This window comes from Lissotriton vulgaris, chromosome 9, assembly GCF_964263255.1.
Source record: "Lissotriton vulgaris chromosome 9, aLisVul1.2, whole genome shotgun sequence".
Classification (NCBI taxonomy): Eukaryota; Metazoa; Chordata; class Amphibia; order Caudata; family Salamandridae; genus Lissotriton; species Lissotriton vulgaris.
This window is the reverse complement of record NC_141697.1, coordinates 486,894,045-486,909,628: the sequence shown is the minus strand read 5'-3', so window position 1 is coordinate 486,909,628 and position 15,584 is coordinate 486,894,045. Positions and strand designations below refer to the sequence as shown.

The 15,584-nt window shown below is 42.7% G+C and overlaps 1 protein-coding gene across 2 annotated transcripts in view; it reads left to right on the top strand.

Moving 5' to 3' along the window:
• The window catches only part of SYT16 (synaptotagmin 16), a 352,243-nt gene that overhangs the window by 263,710 nt on the left and 72,949 nt on the right, over positions 1 to 15,584 (top strand). For both annotated transcript variants that reach the window (XM_086937942.1, XM_086937943.1), the window contains one exon: positions 8,265 to 8,708. In XM_086937942.1, coding sequence (XP_086794068.1) covers positions 8,265 to 8,708 — 444 coding nt within the window. The remainder of the gene's footprint in view (positions 1 to 8,264; positions 8,709 to 15,584) is intronic.

Genomic DNA, 15,584 nt, shown 5'->3' with positions numbered 1-15,584 from the left:
TTGGTCTGAAGTAATTTATTAACTGTTAATCTATTTTTCTAAATTGGTGTAGCATTTTTCTTTCGTTGTGTTTCACTTTATAACTGTTTAAAGTGCTACCTACAAACTTTACACATTGCCTCTAAATTAAGTCTGACTTCTTTTGTACCAAGCTACCTGAGGGCTAAGAACAGGTTAATTTGGGGGTTGCTTATGTTTCGTCCTGACAGAGACTGTGGTTACTGCTTCAGTAGTGTTTCACACTCCCTCAACCATTAAGCCAATTTCCTACAGATTTGATGCCCAGCTGTTTTATATTTTAACATATTCTCTAGTGCTATCCATACACAGGTTTCTTAAGAATAAGAACTTTCCACAATCAGCTGAACCTATACACAGTGCTATTATCACTTATTAATTTCATGCACAGAAGCATAGTCTTATAAATAGGGTTTATGCTTTGCTAGGGAATACACCTAATTCAGGCAGACCCCGACCACGCTAGTCGGGGCAGGTCAGACTCACACCAAAGATAACCAGTGTTACCCTCTGGTAGCTTGGTGCTGAGCAGGCAGTCTTATCATCAGAGGCAATGTGCAGCGCGTTCGAGCATCACACTCACACAGTAACACAGCCCAAAAAGACACAGTAATATATAAATATATACATATAGTATAATGTACATAAAACAAGACCAACATGACATGAATCATAAATACTGGGCATCCAATACCATTACTCGTGTAATACTCATTATGCAGGACTATGCAAGGCAAAAAGGACATATATCACTAAATACTTAGGGCATGTAATGCAGCATAAAAGCACATCCATAAATGCTTTGCAAGTTATGCAGGAACAGTATTTGACCTTAGATGCAGCGAGTAAACATTACATGAACATCATTTCAAATGCATGTGGTGGATCCCTTCCCAAGGAACGCACTGTCTTTATTAAAGAAAGACATTTATTTGTAGGAACAGCACACAAATCACACAATAGTACCATAAACACGTAGAGCGCAGCCCACCTGTACTTTTACTAAACTTTATATGTTAATGGGGCAGCACTCTTTGGCCACACGAGACCCTTCGCATCTACTGTCTGTTTAAGGGTATTTCTGGCCAGTTCCTAAATGCAGCAAAGTGTCGGCCTCCTTAGAGGTCTCACCCTGAAGGCTACAGTGGTCCAAGAGCCCCCTAAGGTACGGCTAAATGGGGAGGCACACACACTGTAGATGGTAGTGAGTAGACCTCACTTGGGCCCCTATGTGCAGAATTGCATAGGGTAGCTGCCCGGGAATGTGCGGTGCAGCTACTGAAAACACAGGGTGCACATAGTACCTGGGGGGAACTCACACCTACCAAGGAGCAGATGTAATGCTCCTGGGGCCATGCCACCAGTAGATCCTTAGCACAGAAACCAGTGTGATGGTTCCTCCGTACCGCTCTTGCCCCTCCATGGGGTCTCCCATGTAGCTGCTCAGCCTCTGTCCTACTACAGAGGGAAGTAGTGGGGAAACGGGGGGCACGCACCGGTCTTCATGCATCTGAACCAGTGATAGATATGCGCTGGCAACAACTTCATCAGCAGAGTGCCAACAACCAGCTCACTCTCGGAGAACTCTCCAGGAAATTTTTTCTGAGGCTGTGCGCCCCGCTTTACAGCCACCTGTGGTGGACTGAGAGCTTGGGCACAGCAGTGGTGAACAGCCTCAACTTGAAGCACTTGCCCAATGCTGCAAGCGTAGCAGGGACAGCAGATCCTTGGAGAATGAATCGCTCATCACGTGCTGATTTAGGGCAAGAAGGAGAAATCAGTCACAACTCCTTCTTGCAGAGTACACTGCTGCTGGACTTCCACGAACTAGAGTCCCATGGCAAAGGTGCTTGGGGGCAATCTTTTATGGCCCTGAGATAGCAGAGAACATGGGGCAAGACAGCATGCCCTTGGAGAACACTGGGGCACCAAGAGAGGAGCAGACAGGCAGGCCAGCACATAAAGTTACTTTGCAAAGTGGCAGTCCCTCCAGCAGCTGTGCAGGTAGCAGGCCAGCACAACACGCAAGTAGACCAAATGACTGTTCCTCCTGGCAGCACAGTAGCCCTCTGGCAATGTGCAGATTGTGAAGTCAGCTGCGTTTGGTTACAATTCCATGCAGTGTTTAAAAACATGGGTCCAGAACTTCAGTACTAAAGCTCAGAAATGTGTGATGATGGGGCGACTACAAATGAACCCTTAGAAGTATGCAACAATCCCTTTCAACCTAGCCCCGGCTACAGGCGATCAGTAAGGGGTAAATCAGCCCTTTGTGTGATGGCAGGACACAACCTATACAAATGTTAAGTGTGAGCCACCTCTTCCTTTCCCAGCCCAGGAAGACTATCAGTATACAGATGAATGCAGATGTATCTCGTCACACCTAGCAATTCCTGTGTTGTGGCTGTCTGGAATGCATTCGACGAACATTGGTGTCACCAAGCTCAGACATGTATTGGATTTAGGCTGCAAAACACAAAGAGCCATATGCACAGATAAATACCCACTTTCTAAAAGTGGCATTTTTAAAATAGTAATGTAAAATTCAACTACACCAGACATGCAGATTTCAGAACTTTCCCACACAGAAGTTTGAGACAATTGTATTTTGTTCAGCTAAAATTGAGGTTTGCAGGGGATTCTGGGTAGGAAAATGTTGGGGGACCCATGTAGCCATACCTCGCTGGACTCCCCATGGTGTCTAATTTTCAGAAATGTGTGGGTTTTTTAGGTTTGTCAATATGGCTGCTGAGCTCGGGCCAAAAACCCAGGTGACCCCCCTTGCAAAAACAGTTTGTTTTGTGATAGGTAAATTTGATGTCTCCTCAATATGTTTATGGCCCTTGCCTGGCGCGACCACTAGTCCTACCCATACAAGCGAGGTACCATTTTTCTCACAAGACATTGGGGAATGTGGGTGGGTGGAACTTTGTGTATCCACACAGATTCCAGAACTTTCCACCACAGAAATGTGAGAAAATGTGTTTGTTTTTTTACAAAGTTGAGGTTTGCAAGGGATTCTGGGTAACAGAACCTGCTGAGAGCCAGACAAGTCACCCCATCCTGGATTACCCTTGGTTTCTAGTTTTCAAAAATGTACAGGTTTGCTAGGTTTCTCTAGCTGCCGCAGAGCTAGGGTTCAACATCCACAACACAGCACTTTGCAAAAAAGGGGTCAGTTTTCACTATGAAAATTTGGTGTGTCCACGTTGCGTTTTGGGCCGTTTCGTGTTGAGGGCGCTATGCCTACCTATGCAAGTGAGGGGTACCATTTTTTACGGAAGCATTTGGGGAATGCGGGGTGGGTGGAATTTTGTGGATCCACAAAGATTCCACAACTTTCCACCACAGAAATGTGAGGAAAATGTGTTTTTTTTAACACAGTTTGAGGTTTGCAAGGGATTCTGGGTAACAGAACCTTTTGAGAGCCAGACAAGTCACCCCATCCTGGATTCCCCTGGGTGTCAGATTTTCAAAAAAGTACAGGTTTGCTAGGTTTCTCTAGCTGCCGCAGAGCAAGGGTTCAAAAGCTACAGCTAGGCACTTTGCAAAAAAAGGTTTTCACTATGAAAATGTGCTGTGTCCATGTTGCATTTTGGGCCATATCATGTCGCGGCCACTAGGCCTACCCACACAAGTGAGGTACCATTTTTATCGGGAGCCTTAGGGTAACACAGAATCGTAGAGCAACTGCTATTATCTATTGCATTTTGATGCATTTCTGCCTTCCAAATGAAAGACAATGTGTAAAAAAAGAAATCAATTTGAGAAATGTCCTATAATTCTCAAGCTAGTATGGGTACTCACAATTTTGGAAATGTGCAAATAGCTACTGTTTCTAAACTCTATATTTAGTTCCAATTTAAAAAATACATAAATGTCTTTCATCACGATTTTTGAATGTATACATTTTCCCAAATTAATTGCTATATACCCGGTACATAATAAAAAACCATTGCAAGACGCTGCTCAGTTATTGGCTCTGAGTTCGTCGAGTTCTTGGTGAACATCCTATATATATCCCCAGAGCCAGAATAGTCCAGCGAATGTAACGGTGTATGGCTTCCAAAAATCTGTCATAATTAGAAAAAGTTACAGGTGAAAAAGTTGGCGGCACAATTGGCTGTGTTTTACAATTGATTTTCAATTTTTCCTATAGAAACCTTGAAGGACCTACACAAATAACCCCTTGCTCAATTCAGAATGAATTTTGTCTACTTTTCTGCAATGTATAGCTTTCCAGGATTCATTATTGCTTTCATACCCATTTCTACCATTAACTAGAAGAAAGTTAAAAGGACAAAAAATAGCAAAAAAGTCTATGTCCCAGAAAAAAAGCCAAAACTGTGTAAAAAATGTTGGTTTTCTGACAAAAGTCTGTCAGTCCCTGAAAAATGGGAAAATTATGATTTCAACCCTGTACACCCTTTGTTGATACCATTTGCACGAAAAAAAACAGACGCTTTCATTTGTGGCACTTTTTTCCCAGTTTTCCCCCCAAAAACAACATTTTGCTGTATTATTGCTAATTTCTGGGTCTCCGTCAGGGGAATCCACAAACCCTGTGTACCTTTAGAATCTCATGTTGTTGGAAGAAAAGGGCGTAAATTTGGCGTGGATACCTTATGTGGTCAAAAAGTTACAGGGACCCAAGTGCAAACTACCCCATATAGCCAAAAAAAGGCTTAGTACAGGTGGGGAGGCCTAGCAGCGAAGGGGTTAAACTAATATTACTTTTGTTGTTAAAACCTAAAAATTATGCAGAGGATGCTGAAATTATATGGCTAGCACAGCGAATTTCAATTTAAGTGTCAAACACTAATAATACCATAGATGATAATTTGTGAAAGAGCCCAGTTTATGTAACATCTAATTTATGATAGATTCCTAAATGTGCATTAGTTCCCGGATGGGCATTTCCACTGTTATAGTTATGTCATTCTGAAAAAACACAAGTGAAATTGGTAATTCCAGGAATTAAGTGTATGCGGGTCCTAAAGATTGTGCTCCTTCCAACGATTATTTCCACTGTGTCCCTCTTTGTCATCACAGAGTAACCACAGAATTTTGAAACAATGTCTACAAAATAGCTATTTCAGAATCGCAAATCAGGTTGATAATACATATGGCCCTAAGTTCATTTTTCCAGTGCTCCTGTGGAACGATTTTTCATTCCAAATCATTCATAATTACTCAAATGGGCATAATGATGCCAGGTCTGGTGGCTCAGTTGATTAATGCATCCAGAGGCCTGTGATCGACGTCATGGTCACAGGTTAAAATCCTGACGGGTCCACTCAGACTTTCATCCATATGAGGTTGATAAAATGAGTACCTTTGAGTTGGGTAACAATAAACATCTGTTATTCAGCGCCAAGATACGTCTGAGTGAACGTGCGCTTTACAAATACATATACATATGTTAATTGCATTGTTTTGGGTAATTCCACATCATAAGAGTAACGAAAAATTACTCTCATTATTTCAACATAAATAAAATTCGCCCAGGCCAAGTAAAAAGTCACCCTTTTTAAGGGATGATTCTCCTAAACCATATTTGAGACCACATCCCTTCCTTACATAGTGTGTGTGTTTGTGTGTTTATGCGGGGCATAGGCAGTAAGTTTACCCAGATTAAAATGAGACCCTACTGCACTACTGCACTACTTTTTGACCTGTTGCAAGTATTCACTGCGCTGCTTATTAAAATGGAGGGAGCTCCTTAGTCCACCCCAGGCCCTGTACATCCAGACCGAACATTCCAGTAAAGGAGAGTAGGGACAGTCAAATATGTGGAATGTCCATCTTTGAACTCAAGGGTTAGTAGAAACAATGCAAGTGATAACAAACTTAAAGAGATGGCAGGCAAGTGAATTTGGAGGCTTTTGTTAGATTGCATGGTGAATATTGCCAACATAATATTTTGGAAGCTGTACAGGTAATTGAATATGTCTTTTGTGATATTTCCCTCTCAGTTGGATTGAATCTCACCACTCTAAAAGCAGGTGCCGCTCCTTGACTCTAGAACTCATTCTCAAATGCTTGTGCGACTGCAGGCGTCGGAGAGGCTGATTCCATCAGTAGGTATTGCTGTCATACAGGAGGGTAACTATCAATGGTGGAGGAGGTGCAGTAGCACCAGGACCCAGGGCATAAGAAGGCCACTGCGCCTATGCTATGGCAGTTGACTATGCACCTTGGGTTTAGGTGGGCTCATTTTTTTGCTTTTTTTTTTTTACGGAGTTTTCTATAGCGCAAACTTGACCTGGTATTGGGTATCAGAGCGCTTTACATAGCACCAGTGCGTTACAAGAAGACACGTTCATTTTTGTTAGGCACGGGGAAATTTCGTGATTTGTCCAGAATAACAGGATGTTCAGCGTCATTGCCAAGACTCGAACCCGGTTCCCCAGATTCGAGGTCCAAAGCCCTAGCCGTTAGGCGAACTCCTCTCCCCTGCTTTGCCGATGGCACAGTTAATACGTCACTGCTGTCACAGCTGAAAGTTACTTTGGAGGCTGTGAAGGCTTTCTTGGAGAGCCTGATGAACATCCGGGCTTATGTGCCAGAAGTTATAGGGATGAACTGTCATTCTGGAATGCTAAAAAATTAAACTTGTGGTTGCAAGTTGTGGGCACTGGCACAATTTTTCGGTGGCGTGACTTCTTATTTTCATCATCAAGCTTTGACCCAGAACAAAGGCATAAAGGTGAGAATGAAGGAAGTATTCAAAAGTAGGAAAACCAAGGGAAAAATCAGGAATTAAAAAGAATGAGATAAAGTGAGTGTGTAGGGTAGTTGAAGAAAGAGGCATTATGTGGAATCAAGATATGACAGCTTTGGTATTGAGCGGTCATGGAACTTGTTAGTACCAGCTGTAGATGTCTAAGACCAACTTTGGGCCCCGCACCTGTTGTAATACAAATTAACACCTGCTCATTTATGATACACTTTGTAATGTTTATATCTATATGCAGTACTATCAGTCCCAGGATGCATCACACCATGTTGGATGATGAACTTCATCGTAAACCAAATTTAAACCACAATCCACTGTTTTCGGTTCATATTTTTTGTTTTTATTGTTCGTTTGTTTAATTATTCAAAGCAAGGTGATTCCAATGTCCAAGTGCATGTATAATGCCCAATCACCTTTAATACAGCATGTACAATCCCTTGCTTTTGCTTGACATATACTACCGATGCTTTAAGGATGAGGCGTACACCAGGATAGCTCCCTAAAAGATACATTCAGACGAACTTGTGAAAATGTGGTGTGCGACTCATAAATCTTTTTCAATATATATATATGCAACCAGCAGTCACTTGACTGTGACCAAAAGTCTATTTTGCACCTCAACTAGCAGGTTTGTATTGATAATGCTCAATAATATCAGATGGGCCATTCTTTATAGGATTCGGTAAGCCTCACATACTGAAGTGGCATGTTTCATCATCGGGCCATGCTCCTCACGGTGCAGGTGCATCATTGGGGCCTTTGCCAGAGATCTTTTACTCACTCTCACCGGTGATGGCTGTGCAGTGGATTGACACTCTTCACTAAGTTCTGGAGAGGGTTTGGTAGATTGGGAGTGTGATTACAATTGGCTATGGTTTTAGCTAATATTGAATCTTTAATGCTGCAGGGAACTCATGCCAAGGCTAAAAGAACTGTGAACCTGGAAGGAAAATAATGAGCCTTAGGTTCTCTGAAAAGCTCACCATGATTCTTGCCTAATATGCTCAAATGAATCAATGGCAATTTTTAAATGAATAATTGATTGAATGAAAAAGGAAAGTTATCCCATTGGAGTTCTAGAATCAGACCCGTTTTCTAAGGTCCTTAGAGTGTCAAGTTCATGTTCAAGTGTTCTTGAACTCGAGGTCTCTACCTGGAGAAGCATTGTGAAATCACCAACCCGCTCCCATGGTCCTTGGATATTACCATTTACTATCACATTAGATGTTACTTTAAGGACCAGCAGATCAAAAACATATTTCTGACAACAGATCCTATCTCTGGGTAGATTAGGGGATTCACCACTGGTCCTGAAGAATGTCCGTTTGAGCACATTATGCAAGAAACATGTTGACCTTTTCATAGAACCTGAGGCTCATTACTTTCCTTAGTGTTGCACTTCCTCTTCTAATGTATTATGTTCTTTCGCAACATTGTGTTCTGTATTGTTTATATGCTAAATATTTTTATAGATATGTCCTATTAACGAGTCCATTGATGATTGCAGGAACCCAGCGAAGCCAACGCACTTCCTTTGGAGCAGAGCATTCATGAACCCATTTCAAAATGCGGGGACCTTGATGTCATATTTGATTACAAGGGACAAAACCAAAAGTTGTATGTAACCATTGTGAAGGCCACAGGCATTCCAGCCAAGGACCGCAGTGGTGTCAATGCATGGCAAGTTCACACTATTCTTATGCCCAACAAGAAGCAGAAGTGCAAGACAAACACTCAGAGAGGAGCTGAGCCGGTGTTCGAGGAAAAATTCACATTTCATAAGATTGAGCCTGAAGCGCTTGGGAACTATGCACTTAGGTTCCGCCTGTACTCTGTGGCCAAAATGAACCGCGGAAAAATGATGGGAGAGAAAATAGTGTATCTCGGTAAAATCCATCCAGAGTTAGAAACGAAGGTGACCCTGGTCTTGGAGCCCAGAATCAATTTGAGCGTGAGTATTGAATCGAATTTAAAATATACAACTGTCAGTTCACCAGTTTCCATTTGAAAACATAGGTTAAAGGATGTTTTCACTGTCAGTCTGCTGCTTTCGCTTGTAGGTCTGGCCTATTGTTTTTTTAAAGTAATTATAATATGCTTGCATACAAAGGTTTTTGGTCTGCAGTCTTCATTCACCGCTCTTTTAAATTGCCATTCAAACTTTGTTTCCACCAACCACAACATACGGCAGTGGGTCAGCCTACTCCAGCTAATGGGTCCTTCTGTGTGACTCCATTTTGCTAGTGCACATTGTTCACATGCACCACAAAAGTAATCCTCTTTGGTGGCAGTGGTCAAGGAGGAAAGTGTGATTTATTTATATGTTAACCTGATGCCTACAAAAAGTCATTCTGGTTTGCTTCTGGTAGAATGTGTTTAATGTTATTCTTGATTTGCATATTGTATGCAAGCTGCCAATGCCTGAGTACAGCTTTAGGACCTCATTTACAAAATTGTGCAATTGGGCACTGCAGCAAGCCTTCCTGCTGTGCTACCCTATGGCAAAGGAAAAGGGCATTCTTGCCCTCTTTCCCTGCATTGGCTGCCAGGCGCCAACGCTGGCAACCCTGCACCATAGTGCAAGCATGCCTGTTTTGTGGGAATGATTATTTTGTGCAGGAAGGGATATATTCCTGCACAAAAACAATCAATGGGTGTGATTACCTCCTATGTGTGCTGCAGAAAGCAGCACACATAGGAGAGGCATAGGGAGGCATAGGCTTTTGACGCATTTCCAGGTTTACAGAACGTTGTAAATCTGAGAATGTGTCAAATGCCATGGGTGTTACATGAAAACAGAGTACAGAGTCTATGCAATTGCAAACAGATACCGAGGGCCTCATTTACAAGGCCCATGGCACTCCTCCCCATCGCAGTGTGAGGCAACGCAGCCACTTGCCCCGCGTTGCCTCACACCAAATCTAGAAGGCCATCAAACGCCCCACAGGTTGGCTTTATGTGACATCCACTCATGAATTCATCCAGTTTTAGAACTTACTACTGAAATTACTGCTGATATATTGCACCTCCACTGCCCGAGCAACCAAGTTGAAGTACACTTCAGGGACATGTGGCGTGGATACAACAGGGGCTCCATCAAGGTTTCTTGCAGGAGGGGGGACCCTAAAAGTTTCTTACACCACTGGTCACAGAGACGGATCGAGATATACAGCTTTCTCAGAAAAGAAACATAATAGATTAATTAAACTAATGTGTGTTATTTTCAAATCTGGTGTTATACATACACAAAGAATTATATTAACCCCTTGGCTGCGGCGTTAATTCCGCCGCAGCGCTAGGGGGGAGGGGGGACGTGCGGCACTCCCATGCTCGTGATGGAACTGCTCTGTTACGAGCCTCGGGCGCGCTGTGCTTGTGGTGGAGCGGTTCCGTCACGGCCCCGCCCGCTCAATTGAATGCGCCGCGCAGGTGCGAAATTGCTGCCACGCAGGCGTGCCGGGCAGGCCGTGACGAAACTGCTCCGTCACCAGCACAGCGCGTCCGAGGCTGGTGCCGGAGTGGTTCTGTCACCAGCATGGAACGGGTTAAACAGGGGCCATGATTCAATAAAAAAACAGACTAGTAAACCCCTTCGCCGGTGCAGACATTCGACGTACTCTGCATTGATGATCAGTTGTAGGATTATGGCTAGAGTCTCCTTTGTTTTTTTTGTTTGGCCTTTACAATGAGGTGTTTATGTCTTAAAAAATCTGTTTCAGGTTGGAATTCAGTGCTCAAGTTAAGCCATGCGTTTATCAGCCAGTCCAAGCTTTTTGCCAACAGTCCCTTGGAGTTCAACTTTTGGAGAAAATGCCTTATTTGTGCTTACAGATACTAAATCTGAAAATGTTTGATTGGTGATCATACACTTATTTGTGACTCTGTAAAATAGAAATACATTAAGTTTTTTTTACTTTGATATAATGGCTGCCTTTTGGTCTCTAGGTGGCATTAAGTTAAAAATCTTGTGTTGGGTAGAACCATATTTGACTCTCAGCATGGTGCGGAAAAGCCCAAAGAGTATTACATTGAACGTCCAGAAGATAAAGTTCTAAGAGTTCACATTTGAAGCATAGTTTAAAAACATTTAGTTTCACTGCATATTATTAAAAAAAGAGTCTGAAAAATGTACGGAGAAAGTTAAAACGACATTAATAATGTGACAATATGGTGGCCGCCGAAGGGCCCACCACTTAATAAGTGGGTATCTTTATGTTATGAACTGGTTGATTGCAAAGGGTACACACATTCGCCTAGAGGGACTCAGGGGGATGTGCAAAAAACTGCTGGCAGACCAATGGCAGGAAGTGATTAACAGTTTCTTAGCTGTGGGACCCTTGGGAGAGGCTTTGCACATCACAGACAAGGAGGCCCCTAAATTGTTGAGATGAACCGTTAGCAGCGTCCTCGAGCTAACACAGGTGCACACAGTAGATCAACCAACAGACTCTTGGATTCCACTTCCTTGTCCTGGGTATAAGAGAGAACACGCCCAGTCCTTCAAGGCTCCTCTCAGGTCTTAGAAAGCTGGTCCAGTCCTGTTCATTTTGTTTTTCTGACGATCTAGAAAGTGTTCTTTCTAGGTGCCTTGGGGTGCCACAAAAATGCCTTGCACCAGCTAGTGGGGGGGGGAGAGGGGGCTCCTTGTTACTCCTTACCCAATGGGATAAGCATTTTCAGTAGTTTCTGTTTGCTTTGGGCCTTAATGCCATGTGTTAAGGAATTTTCAAGATGGTGAAAGTCTTCAGCCTCACTAAATTTAGGCTCTGAGTGTTGTGGGTTTGTAGTGGAGTGTACAATGATAATCACTAGCGTCCTCCCACATCTGACACTAAAATTCAGTTTGAAGCAGCCACGTAACCAAAAAACTTCAAGACACAAAAGTCTGGTAGGACAAAAGCAGGATCCTTCAACATCCAAACTGGGGATAGACAAGAATTTCACACCTCTTTCACACATTTTCCAAGGCTAGAGAGTTAATGCAAATTATTTTGTAAGTTTTTTATAGCGCTAGCTAGACCAGAAGGTATTAGAGCGCTTTGCATTTAATACAAAGTCATATGAAAGAAGTACATGCATAAATACAGACAAAGAAAGTCATTAGACAGCCATGTTAGTAACAGTATGGAGACATGGGAAACAGCATAAGCTAAAAATGTACACAACATAGTGGACCAATGAAACAATAAATTTACCGCTGGACCTGGTGAAGTCTGAACGTACGTGAGGTTAGGGTAGCATCTCAGTTAGGGAGTGAGTTAAAGTATTTGTTGTGCAGTAGGTGTTTAAGGTCCTGTTTAAGCTGGAAAAGGAAGGGTTGCTGTCAGGAACGTGATCCATGGAAAAGGAAACATTTTGAACGTTACTTTTCCCTATTATTTATTTTAAATCTGACTTCACCATTGAATTAGATTTTAATAACCAATAAGCAAATAGTTGTTTAACTATTTTTCAAGGTGGTCCCATTCCTGAGATACATTTAGGCCTGCCACAGAGGAAACAGCTTTTACGGCATTGTCATTTTCTCTATAGGGACTTGGTAATAATAATTTTCTACCTAACCACTTTTTACTACCATACATTCTGCCTTGTCGGCTACAAAGCCTATGCAGTTGTGACTTACTAATATTTAAAAGGGAAGTGTTTATCTTTTAGGAAAGGATATTTTAATAGGTCACACTGCAGGTTTTACATTGCAGCAATCATGATATACAAGGGATGCCTGAAGCCATGATTGCGCTGCCACTATAGTGGATGGCACAATAGGTGCTGCAGTCCACAAGAGGCGTTTAGCTTCTAGGCCCTGTGGGCATTATCTACAACTTATACTAGGGACTTACAGGCATGTTAAATGTGCCAAACAGAAATACGCCAATTTAATCATGTTTAAAATAGTAGCTTAGTCACTTTACTCCTGGTTAGCAAGGGCAAAGTTCACAGAGTTCTTAAGCCAACACAAATAGGGTTAAAAATGAAGAATTAAGGGGGTACTACGCAGAAAAAACTTATTTCCTACAGTTTCAAATGTATAATTTTCAAGCTCACAATATTGTACTGGAAGCTTTCTGAACTTTCTTCTTGGAATTTGGATCAAGTGTTCAAGGACTTAACTTATCTAACTCTCCTCTAAAGCTAATAGAGATATTGCATCACAAATCTACACACCAGTCCGTAGCAAAAAGGGTTCAGACACCCAGAGAAAGGTACTTAAGGAGATGCAGACCGCTTCTGTACATTTTACTGTTTATATTCACTATTTTATATGCTGAATCACTTGTTACTAAGTATTATCAACTGTTACAAAAAAGTTACCAGAAGAACAGGGTGATAAAATGAAAAGCCAAAGAATGAATACCACAAGGCTCTATTGTATTTTTAGGAACCCCAAGGACTTATTTATTAGGAAACAATGTACCCAAAGGCTATATCACAATGCCTCTAATACATAGTATGCCATGCCTCTGTCTTACCTCATTACACAAGGATTTATCTTACCATAATAACTCATACCGTTATAGAGTAAAGATAGGAAGACAATGGACCATATTTATTTATTCATTTAGTTTTGTGAATTTGTATAGCATAGTCATTGCTCAGAGACATCAGCGCATGAGGTTCAGCAATAATTTGTGTAGGTTGAGAACTGTGTGCAATTGGAGTGAGTGTGAAGAGGTAGTTAGGGGTTTAACTATCTAATTTCTTTACGGATACCTAACAGCTGCATTTTATCAACACTCAGAGTACTCCAGAGTTCTAGTTCATCACTATTTCATCGCAATTCAGAGTTTCCCGGGCTCTATCCTATCACAACCCCAGCTGCCTCCACCCCACTAATTGGGACCAATTACTCCCCAAGCGCTACAATGGCCTTCCCCTGTGACTGCCCCATGGTAGGGACTTGTGCCCACTTGGGACACTTGGGTCTCCCTCTAAAGTGTCCTTCCCGGGTACAGTCAAAGTACTTCAGGGGTCCCTTCCCTCCAGGCTTTCCTGGCAGGAACCAAGTCCTCTTTTTCTCAACAGAGGTTGGGAACTATTTCGGGACCCTTTAAAGAACTCCTTGCTTTTATGTTTTTCCTCCCACTCCTTCGTCTGTCGGGGACCCTGCCCACCTTTGCCTGAGTCTTCACATATAACCTCTTGTGGACCCTGGTACTCACCCAAAAATATGTCTTCTGAGCATGCTTCTGGGGTCAGTAAGCTTACTGTCCAGCAAGTGCTGGGGCAACTCTGTAAAACTAGGCAAGTACTCCCACCCAAACAAATTGCATGGGCACTGGTAATCTGTTACCTGACTGCCCTTCGCACACCCATCCAGTGCTCTGCTAAAAGTATCAACATACTCAAGCCAGGTCTGGGATTCAGGCTTGGTTCTCTTCCTAAACTTGTCCTGGTGTCTCTCTGGGGTAAGACCATACCTAATGATCAGGGTATCCTTAACGGCTGGGTATCTAAGCTCACTTGTAGGCCCTAGTGCCAACAATGTATCCCTCCCCTCCACTGTAAAGTAGTTCCACAGACCTGCCCTCCAGTCTCTCTCAGGGATCGGTGATCGCAGAGAGCTGACTCATAACCCTGAATCCACCAATGTATGTCTTCTTCCTTGGTATACTCTTTCCTTAGGTTCCTTGGTGTGTCCACTTTAAAATCAGACTACACTTTAGAATTGCTGCCACAATCTGTGCTTGACTTGGCCTTCAAGTCCAGCTGCTTCAAGGTCAGCTCTTGGCTAGCATTTTCTTTCTCTCCTCTGTGGCCAACTTATAGTTTTCTGCCTCTCTGTTGAGTTTGGATAGTTCCAACTGGAGCTCCCTCTCATAGTCCATCTTGAGCTTTTACATCTCCATCTGATGCTTCCTCGCCTCCCACCTGTCTTCCAGCTCCTCTGGGGACAGACCTCTTGAAGAAACGCTGCTGCTTGCCCTAGAAGGTGCCTTCCTCCGAGGCAAATCTTGAGCCACAAAATCCCCATGCAGGCTATGGTCCTCCAAATCCACATTATCATTCCCATACTCTGTGTGCTCACCAGCCTCTATTACTGCCAACCAGGCCCTGAGTGCTTTTTTTCAGCTCTTCCTTTTTAGTGAGGCCCCTGATAGGACATTTTAGCTCCTTGCAGAACTTTTTGAGTTGATGCAGCGTATTTGCCTCCAGCCTCTCCTGCACAAACACCAAATCTGCAGCTCCAACTTATAGCTCACCAGCCTGAAACATGATTGTGGATCAAACTCAAGTTGCAAAGAAGAGAAAAATCAAACAGTATGCTGGGTTGTAATGGTCTTCGATATGGAAGAGGTGTACACCAATCATTGTATGCAATGTACAAATAAAAGCCTATCGTCACCGCTGATCACCAATGCTAGAAATTGGGTCTCTAGTTGGCAGTGGTCTGCACCCTGTCCACCTAAGGATCCTCACTTTAGTTAGGGTGAGGTAGTCACACAGCTAAGATAACCGCTGCTCACCCCATTGGCTTACCTCAGAGACAATGTGTAAAGTATTTGTACACACACACACACACATACACAGTAACAGAGTGAAAACACTACAAACAGAGTACACACCAGATTAGAAAAATAGCCAATATTTATCTGAATAAAACAAGATCAAAATGACAAAAATCCAACATATATAAGTCAAAATATCACTTTTAAGTGATTAAGCATCCATCAAAATCAATGAATGTGTTCCTTTAGGACAAAGTACATTTAATGAGTGAAAAATCAAAGGCAAGGCGAGATGCAGGGGAGGTGAGGCATTGGAAAAGCAAACAATGTGTTGGTTCCTTACTACCCAGGGGAGGTAATGCATTGGTTCCTTATTGCTA